The sequence below is a fragment of the Asparagus officinalis genome, chromosome 7, assembly GCF_001876935.1.
Source record: "Asparagus officinalis chromosome 7, Aspof.V1, whole genome shotgun sequence".
NCBI classification, from domain to species: Eukaryota; Viridiplantae; Streptophyta; class Magnoliopsida; order Asparagales; family Asparagaceae; genus Asparagus; species Asparagus officinalis.
Window position 1 is genome coordinate 3,766,046 of NC_033800.1, and position 10,568 is coordinate 3,776,613.

Consider the following 10,568-nt stretch of genomic DNA (forward strand, 5'->3'; position numbering starts at 1 on the left):
GTGCTACAGTAATTTTTTTCAAAATTACTCTTCATTGTCCAGATTCATGCTGCTACAGTAATAATATTACTGTAGCATTTACTGTAGTATGGATAGTGAACATTGGGTTCTCCCATTTGTATAGAGGAATAGATTCTTATTGTATTGTGATTTAGAAATGGATTGCAATTAAGCCGCGTGGCGATGATTATTTCCTCTGCGTGACTTTCTATAGACCCTTTGTAGGATTATTTTTCAAATTTTTAGCTCTTTCAACCATTTTTATAATTTGTTACCTTTCGCTGCTGATTTGTATGCCGGCCGGGCTGGTATTTAGTGTTTGTTTTGTTATGATCTTGCTTAGAGTTTGAGGTAGATAATGACCATATTAATTTGTCTTTGATCTTGATCAAATTAGTGGTTTGGAATAAATTAAATAAAGCGAAGTGCCACTTGAATATATTTCCATGATCTCATGTTTTGAACCTCAAGCTAGCTGTATACAACCTAGCTACATGATTAGACTAAAGACTAAAGTTGATAAATACTTTTCGATAGCGTTAGTGTCAAATTATGGATGATAAAACTTGATGAACAATACAACATATATAGAAGATTTAATTGCACATGAATCTTCCGTGAGACAATTATGTATATATCTTTAAAACTTTAATTAGCACTCGCACTTTCAAATCTTGGTCGAAATTACAATTTTGGCTCCAATTAATTAATTTACAAGTCCACTTATTTACCGTCAAGCAATTCCCACGTAGCATCTGAATGTAAGTACCGATAAATTAAATAAAATGATTTAGAGGATATATAGTTCTGTTGTAATTGCAACTAGAGTCCATACATAACAAAATTAATTAAAGATGGGAGCTAGTTTAAGTGTACATGCATGTCGATCTAATTTCCTTCTAGAAGGGTCAAACCAAATTAAAGAAGAAAAGGTCTGACCACCAAACTTAGGAAATAAAACTAATAATAATAAGAAGAGAAAGATGATTACTTATCCTCCAAGATTAGAAAGCCTCTAAACTAAGGATTTGGGGTCTGAATGTCAAATTAATATTTAGTGCAGGTAGCCAAATGTCAAAGTCAGCTCTCTAATTTGCAGCTTGACCGATCACCGAAGTAACTCACTGATGAGCTAAAGACGGAACGCTACGGTTCACGTCACTGATTAGATTAGCAAGCGTTGGTTAGAGATACATTAATGGACGGAGTTTGAATTGCTTGGTTCTTGACTCGATCGATTATCGGGAGACTTCATTGGAAATTATCAACAAGTCAACGATGATTGAAAATATTGTGTATATATATGGTGTGCGTACGTAGAGAGAAATGATAATTAACGTACAATTTATTTTTTAAAATTTTATTTTTCCATTAGCAGCCCTAAAGAATTGTAGCAATTCCTTCAATGTCCTTCTATTAGACAGTGATCCCCATGACTTCTCGAGTTTTATTCATAATTTCTTCAAGAGTTATATTATATTATATGCGACAAAAATTCATGTGAAGATCGATTTAATCCTCTTCAATATATAAGAACATGCTTCCTTTAATATAGATTAATATAGATAAAAAACTAGGTCATATATATGAAAAACATTGAGTCCTACCCAACTGTTTGTAATACCCATGCCAGCTACCATTTACATATTTTGACTATATATGTTTTCATTCTTTAACCTATTTATTGACATTTTGCTCGGATCACCTATGTGACAATTTTATTTCAATGTGATCAAACGTAAATAACCCCATGACAATAATAATAAATATTCAAAGGTGCTACTCAATGAATACGCGAAAGGAATTATATATTTGCGATTCACCCTTACTTCTATTATTTTGTTACCCACAAGTTCATCTCTAGAATCTTGTGCTTTTATGCTTTTGATTAATTCCATGTATATATGTCTCATGGGGTTCCACCAAAAAGATTAATTAATTCTCATTAATCTAATCCCCTTGACCGAAATCTGACACATATGGGTCTGATTAATATTGTAAAGCTTTGTATTATTGTGTATAAAGTACCTTAAAGAATTTGCTCCCACTAATTATCGTATTATGGTGCTTGATTAGGGAGAGCCCCACCATTGGACTGACTCCACCATTAAATCTATACATTTTCTTGAGAAAAAAAGTGTATCTTGTTAAAGGGAAAGAAGACCAAAAGGAGACAGTTTTCTCCCAAACAAAGATGAGAAAAAAAAGTAAAGAGAGAGGAAGAAAGAAGAAGAGGAAGAAGGAGAAGAAGAACGAATGTACATTTTCTCATAAGTAATCATAAGTAATCCCAACATCTTGACATGTATCCGGATCGTTGTCTATGATCTGAACTGTTAGCTGTTTGCGTTGGATTTATATTAGCAACACAGCCAACTAAGACCGGAGTTTAAGACGTCTTAAACTACCAGCATTTAGACCTATTTATGCACATGCTTCTCAAACCTCTATTCTTATTTAAACCAGAAAAATAGACATAATAAAACTACTAATTCTCATTTAAAACTTTTAGGGGTCTTCGTACATATATATTCATTAAAAAAAAGGAGTCTTGTATAGAAATCATAAATATAGTATATAAATCATAAACTAGACCATAATGTATATGTTTCGGAACCTCTTGTACATTGCAATTCTTGTTCATTACTTTGGGTATAAAATTGGTTAGTCTTTTATGTAGTTTAGTCCTTCACAGATTCTATTCTTAGTCTTTGGAGAATTAGCAATGGAAGGGAGAGGAGAAAGAATATAACAAAGCTTGAGAATATATATATAATAATATAATAATAGGGCAAAATCAAGCATCCTCTTATCTCTTATTCCATTTCTTTATGAAAAAGCATCTCCACACGTGTCAACGTCCTGCTCTCACGTGCAGTCAACCTTTTGCCTTGAAAGAGAGAGGAAAGGCCCATCATCCCCCCACCAACAAAAAACAAGAGCTAAAAAGAAATTAAAAAAGTTATGAAACAAAAGCAAGAAAAAGAAAAAGAAAGGGGCAAAAAAAAAAGATTTCTTGTCTTTTTTTTCTTTGTGCCGTTTTAGAACTGAATCTACGCAAACGTGTCTCCTACAATATCAGCCGGTGAATTCAACCACAAATTAAATCGACGGTTGATATGGAATCCCGCAATAACTACAAGAAATCTCTTGGCTACTTACTTTTCCGTATGGACCCCTGGTTAGTGCACATTTGCTGTTACCCCCCAAAACGCGCGTGCGAGTATTGTGTGTTACAAAGGGCGCTTCGATGACCGTACGTCAACGCTTTTACACGAGGCTGACGTTGACAAATACGGGTCAAATGCTTTGTGTCCACTGTGCCCGAACCCAATAAGCTCATGATATGGATAAACCTCTGTTGTCTCTTCTAGCTACCCCTCTATGCTTACTTGCTTAGGGCCCGTTTGCTTGAGTCGCGAAAACCCCTTTCCTCCTCTTGACATCAGTGTCATCTCGACAAAACTCGTTCTAGGGTTTTCTTTTTACTGCTTTTGTTCGCTTCTCCCATTGTCCCTCCAGCCGCGGAAATCCCCTCCACCTCAGCTCTTCGCCTTTCCCTCATTTCCTTCAAAAACGAGATGAAATCACTAAAAATTTAACAATATTATCAGATCTGCAGTTTATTTGGGAAAAACTCGTTGAGGGCTAGGGTTACCACCGCTTTCCCTCGCTTTTTTCACTCTTCGCGTCACGATTCCTCCCCGATGTCTGCGGGAGTTCTAATATATATGAAACGAACCAAACAGACCCTTAAAAAAAATTGAAAGAATTATTGTTTATGCTCTAATAAATATTACTATAATAAATTAAATCTGATCTTCCATACTTGAAGTTACTATTTATACTACAGTATATTACTATATGTTAAACAGTAAAGCAAATCAAATGTGTTAAAACTTGGATTTTTCTTTAAGTATAGAGGAGTAGATATGACTCCTAAATCAAACGTATTAAAATTTGAATCCTTAATAAATGGGGTGTTTGGTTTCATAATTTTATAAAAAAGTTTTCTCAAAATGTCTGACAATGACAATCCTATAATTAAAAATTTTCAGTAGATATTCATAAGTTGTGTTTGGTTTAAAAAAAATTACAGAAATGTTTTCTGTAAAGTAAAAAAAATACTAAAATTTATAGAAATCAATTTCTACTCAAAATGGGCGGAAATCACCAAGAAATCTGACACCATATTAAAAAAAATTTATAAAGTTGACACTTTCTATAAATTTAGGGGGTGTTTGGTTCAATTTCTACAAATTATATGAAATCTTGTTATTTTCTATAAAGTTGCGGGTCATTATCTTGTTTTGAACCAAAAAAATAAGAAATTTGGTACTTTTTGACTTCTCAAAACTTTTTCTATAATTTTTTTAAGAAATACAAGAAAATCATATTTTGGGTGGAAAACATTTTCTATAATTTGTAGAAATTGAACCAAACACCCCCTAAGTATAGAAGAGTAGATATGATTTCTAGTTTTAAGCATACAATAGTTAAATTAAATGTATTAAAACTTAGAGATATGTAATGTTGATGGTTTATATGATCACACGGTTAGTCAAATCTAGGACAGGATTGGTTTGTTCAGTGCTAAAGAGGGGTCGCTTTCTTCTCTGACCAAGTAGAATCTGTAAGAGGCGGTTAGCCCCCCCCCCCCCCCCCTCCCCGCGCCCCCGCGTTCTAACCTCCACCACGATTATGGGAGCGAGTGAGTGGGAAAATAAGAACTGTGTGTTCTTGTTATTGTGTAGTATTTGCGTTAGCAGATCAGATTTTGTGAACCCTCTTTAGGTTAGAATAGTACATGTATTTATACTAAGGTGACAAGGGTAAATTGATCACTTCGACCGAGAGCGGTGAGGCGGTGGCGAAGTATGGGCTGGCGGCCACGTCGGCACTTGCTTTACAGGTGTCGGCCAGCGAGTAGAGGGAAGGTCGTTTCGAAATTAAATGGGAGAATATTTACAGGTGTCGGCCAGCGAGTGGAGGGAAGGTCGTTTCGAAATTAGATGGGAGAATACTGGTGGCATGGTCAGGGCTCACGTGGTCCGATGAGTCATGAATACTATCCTAACTGGAGGCATAATGCGCCCGACATGAATTAAATGCGATGTTGACAGAAAGGATAGGCTCGAGGCAGAAGTTGTCATTAAGCTTCGCCGAGAAGTAACGCTTTTTGAGTCGATGTCGTAAGGCATCAGGCAAGTGATCGGGTGGACTCGTGACGAGTCGTCTTCGACACAGGCGGGCGACAAATACCGTCTTTCGAGTTGACATGGAGGGATGTCAGCTCGACAAGTCGGCTGAGTTATCGTCCCAATTGGTCTTTGGCCATCAAGTTAATTGATGCATAGCACGCACAAGTACACTTGTCTGTTGCTCAACACTGAATTGCACTTTAACGAAATGGAAACATCATAACAGGTAAGTTCAAAGCGCAATGCTTAAAAAAAATAGGGGGTCGTATTTCGCATAGGGTACACACTAGTCTAACTAAAAAAGTGAAAGCTCAATAGCTAATGCTAAGTAAATACTATTCTTTCTACAGAATGATTTTCAGAATATTTAAATTGATGTTCATGCTACAGTAATATTATCTCCTTAGCCAACACTGTTTGAGGAGGAAATGAACATTATTTATGCTACGGTATAAATTTTGATTCTTAAGCACGATTTATATGCTTCATTGAATTTTTTAGCCTTTTTACCACTGTTCAAACTGAAACGGTATTTTTTAACTTTGAAAGTGTTAGTCATATCTTTTTTATCTTATGATGAATTTAACCTTCATTAGATATTTCACAAGTATAATTTTTTTCTACTTTATTATAGAAAATTGATAAAACTTACTAATTTGTGTATTATTTTATTAACTAGTTTGAAAATTCACTCTGTGAATAACAGTAAAAAATTTATAGCTGACATTTTTATAAATAGTTAAATACAAAAAATTATATTATTAATTTGGCGACAGGCAAGACTCGGTAGCTAATACGTATACGATGTGTATCGTGTATACGGTATACCGCTTGTATCCTGCCGTTTGCAGCCCAAGACAAAACAGGTGGATACCCTTTGGACCCATGCTGCCCGAACCCGATAAAGCCACAGATGCGCGTATCGCTAACGTGAGCCGTCCGAGTCAGAGTGCCCAAAACCTAGCGCCAGGCTGTCTTGATCCGACCCAACGTGCTACGAGACGAGCGAAAAAGACGGGGCACGGAAAAGACCAATCTACCCCTCTAATTCCGACTACCCAGGCGCTTCTTTTAAGGGTGTTTTCGTAAAACGAGACCGAAGACTTCAACGAGGCCGAGAACCCGCCGAATTATTATGTTCCAACAACGCGGTTCAAAGACCATTAACGCCGTTAGACGCTCACCAATGAAAGGCCGCCACGCATGAAGAACCGTCACCGTTACATTTCTGACGACAGAAAGAGAGAGATCCGCCACGCATGAAGAACCGTCACCCGTTACATTTCTTGACGACAGGCGTTAGCGACACGCTAACGGTCCGCCGTTTGAAGCCTTCCTCACACTCCTTTTCATAACCTGCACTCTGCTCTCCACCTTCCTTCTCCTCATTTCTCTCCTCTTCGCCGCTCATTTCGGGCTCACCGCTCATCAATATCCTCAATACTCACCTCCCCCCAAAAGAAAATAGTTTTTGGATCGCTTCGAGATTCGATAATGGCGACGATCGACCTCCATTGGTGTTACCGCTGCAGCCGTCGTTAGGGTTTGGCCGACGATTCCATCGTCTACCCAGCTGCGCGGTGGGTTCCTCGAAGGAGATCGAGAGTCGCGCTCCGCGCCTGCGTTTCCCGCGAGCCACGGCCGGTATCACCTCCACCAGCCACGGCTTCTGATATCAGATTACGTCGCCGGAACGAGCCTTCCGGCGTATCGGTCCCTTATTCAAAACCCCGTCTATCGATGGCCTCCGCGGTCCATCCGGAAACCGATCGCACCGCAAAGGAAGCGAGCAGTTTTGGCTTTACTATGACGAATGGATCTGGATCTGGACTCCGTCCGTTGGCCCGCGGTATGTCGGATTCCTAAATGGGATCTGATTCGAAGACCTGCCTCGATCAATCGTGATCGCAACGAGATCAGCGGTATCGCGGGCCGCGATGTGCGATACCCGCCGGCCGTCCAATCCGCGGTGAATCCAATGCGACATCTCGATCTCCGACGCAGCCACGTCAACAACAGGATCCCCAATCCCACTGCGCGGTCGTGCAAGGGATCCCGTTCGAGATCGAGGGGTCGGGCCAGAGAGAGCCCCTGCAACAGCACTCTCTACCACCAAGATTGCATCTTGGCCGTGCTCTCGCCTTCGGAACTCCTGTCCGGTTGTCGGTACGTAGCTGCGTCGGAGGATCGCCCGGGGAACTTCGGCGTGGAGAGGGCGCGCGGAGGAGGAGGAGCGGGTGGGTTACGATATTGAGTTGCCGGGGAGGCGTTTGGCGGGTGGGGGTAGGTTCACGGGTGGGCGAGGGGCGGTGAGCGGGAGCTGCCGTGGTGTACACGGAGATGGATGGTGGACCTCGGGTCGGGTTCGGGTTCCGGAGGGAACCCGAGAAGGGTTTCGTGGAATGAGAGAGGAGGAGGGAGGAGGTCGGGGTCGAGGAGAGGAGGGGTTGGGGGGATCGGAAGGGCTCTTCGGAGTTTCTTGGTTTCGTTTTGGAGGAGGAGATCGAGCTCGGAGAGTTCGGGTTCTTCGACGAGGAGGAGCTCCTCTTCTAGGGTCTTGAGGATTCACGGAGGTGGAGGAGAGGCGGCAGGTTTTGTACTGGAGCAGTGAAGGATTCACGGAGATCTTTTGTGCAATGCACGATTAATTCTAGGTTGTTCCCTTGAGGAAACTGTAAGGTCCCTTTTTTTCGTTCTTAATTTTTGTTAAATTTGTTGCTTGTAATTTGTAAGTGTAAATAGAAAAAAAAAAGTTGTAGAAAGAACTTGCGGGATTTCATAAAATTTGTTGATGATCCACTGAATCAAGAACGGGAGATTTGGGTTTCTAAATTTTGGAAGTGATGAAAAGGACATTACCCGATTGCGTGCACCACGTATTGATTTTTTGCCCCATATGGCATTGCAAATATATTAAACGAGAAGACATAACTAACCATGTGACTTAAAATTTTGTAATAGTGTTCACAATGAGAAGTGTAATTAATCATTCTACAAAAAAAAAAAAAAAAAAATCTCAGCGTCCAGCTGCATCTCTTCCCAAAAGAGCTTCCCAACCTCACATTCAGCCCGGTGTGGCCACTGAGACAACTTTTTTGAATAATTTCCTCCGTCAAATCGCAAGCTTCTTGATTTCTGCAGCAGCCAGAGAAAAATGCAGCCCGTACGGTAATAAAGCAACGCGGTCAATGTTTGACGCCAGCAAAACAAAGACCGACTTCAGCTTTGGCCTGGAGCTCTTCCAGAGCTTTTACAGTGTTTTCACGACTGATTGTTGTCTTATTCTCATTCAGCATCTTCCTTACTCTGCAACACAAAAAAAAAATCGCACAAGCACACCGAATCAGATTAATTTGAATGAACGCGTACTGAAGCGCAAGCACTCGCCTTGCACGAGCGTCGCTAGAACTCCTCGCAACCAACTATGCCCCTTGGCAATGCTTGGTGTAAGTTATTCAAGAGAGATACGTTGCTAATCGGAGTGGCACCCGAGCAAAACATGCATACCTTTGAACAATAGCCGTATCACCGTGACCAGTTGAAACTATGAGTAAAGCATTCACCGGTAACGCTTTGCAAAGCTTTTTAATTCTGCCATCAATGCATTTTAGAATGTCCTTCAATTCAGGGCTTGTGACGCCCAGTTTTTCATCTTGGTTTGTGGATCGACCGTTACATGTCAGCAGCGAGATGATCTGTGAGAGATGGCATCTCAGCTTCTCCTCATCTTGGGCTTGGGTATTGTAGTATGCACTCAATGCTGAAAATCTGGTCCAAATGAAATTTGTATTTTCATTTTTTGCCTGCATATTAACAAATTAAATATATTTAGAACCTGTAGAAATTAGTTGAATGGTAAGGATTCTTCAAGGGTATCACCAACCTCTTTTATGGTTCTTGAAAGAGCCTCTTCATCCGAAAACACTGGAACAGAATTGCATGATCCATCAGAATATCTCTTCACTATGTGTATATCATCCACAAGAGAGCATGTTTTCCCTTTTTCACGCAAGATTGAAACTAATTTGCTTCGTGTGAATGAAGGGGAACCAAAATCCGGCCCTGGTAAAAATAAATAGCACAGTAAGTAAATCCTAGAGTAGCAGCTAAAAATAACTCCTATTATCATTCATTTGTTTCCACAAAAACTATTTAGTGAACAATCTCAAAAGTTTACCATTCTTAATTTTCAAAAGTGCTAGTTCCATCGCAGCTCTAGCATCTTCAACGCTGTCATGTCCACTTCCAGAGACCTGGATTAGTCGGGAAAGAAATCTCCGTGATAGAACTCGCAAAGCCGATTTGTAGTTCAAACCACGGGGATGTTGGTACAAGATAGCAGTATCAATCACCAAGCCATGAGATATCTTCAACGCTAAAAGGTCATTCTCTAGAGAGTGTCCCACAAGAATAGTCTCTTTATAGACAATTTTAAGAAACTCTTCCTGGAATCAATGTCAAACACCATGAGAACGTTAATGACCATATCGATATAGGAAAATTATAGTTTACCAATATAGGTCAGGAAATATATAATATATATATATATATATATATATATATATATATATATACTATATATATATAGTATATTGAGCAATATGGGTATGCTTGGTACAGCCAAAAGTTGTGCTTGGTAATGATGTGTCACATCGCCCACTCCACTCATGTCAAATATGCGGACCAATTCAGACTATGGTAGTAAGTGGATGAGGATGTGACACATCACTAACCGAACACAAAATTTGTGCTTGGATTTATCGCACATACCACCATTTTTCTATATATGATATATATTCATATATATATAAGAGAGAGACGAGAGAGAGAAACTTATGTCAACGTAAGTGGACCATCAAAAAAGTTTTATTTCGGCATTGATGAAAAGTCTCTTTCATAGATGCACGGATCCTAGTATCATCAATAGATAAAATTTGTAGTCCACTAAGTTGACATAAGTTCTCTCTCTCTCTCTCTCTCTCTCTCTCTCTCTCTCTCTCTATTATATATATATATATATATACTTCTTTATTACTAAAGGAGAACAATAAAAAAACTAAAACGAATAGTAACCTAAGGTTATGAATAATTAAAATGAATAACCAACCCACGTTTCACACAACCCATGATCTCTCTCCAAAAATAAACAACCTTTTAACTCCCCCGTCTTTTCAAATTACCCACAATCCTCCCATTCCAACGAAGTAAAAACTCCCACCTCCGACGATTCTTCAGCACAACAAACCCCCTCTCCCAACAACCTCAAAAAAGAAAAAGAAAAAAAAGTCATCATCGTCCTCCTCTTTCTCTCTCCTCTCCGCCCTCCTCATCCTCTCCCTCCTCCTGCTCCTCTCCTATGTCGGCCGC

At 39.6% G+C, this 10,568-nt stretch overlaps 1 protein-coding gene across 2 annotated transcripts in view; it reads right to left on the reverse strand.

The window, feature by feature from the left end:
* Nucleotides 8,129-10,568, reverse strand: part of LOC109848722 (small RNA degrading nuclease 5) — a 10,134-nt gene continuing 7,694 nt past the window's right edge. The window contains exons 11-14 of one of the 2 annotated variants that reach the window (XM_020418370.1): nt 9,379-9,649; nt 9,085-9,263; nt 8,709-9,004; nt 8,129-8,507 (exon numbers count right to left, since the gene is read on the reverse strand). In XM_020418370.1, the coding sequence (XP_020273959.1) occupies nt 8,387-8,507; nt 8,709-9,004; nt 9,085-9,263; nt 9,379-9,649 (867 nt within the window). In that variant the 3' untranslated portion in view covers nt 8,129-8,386. The remainder of the gene's footprint in view (nt 8,508-8,708; nt 9,005-9,084; nt 9,264-9,378; nt 9,650-10,568) is intronic. The other variant, XM_020418371.1, reaches the window with a different exon arrangement.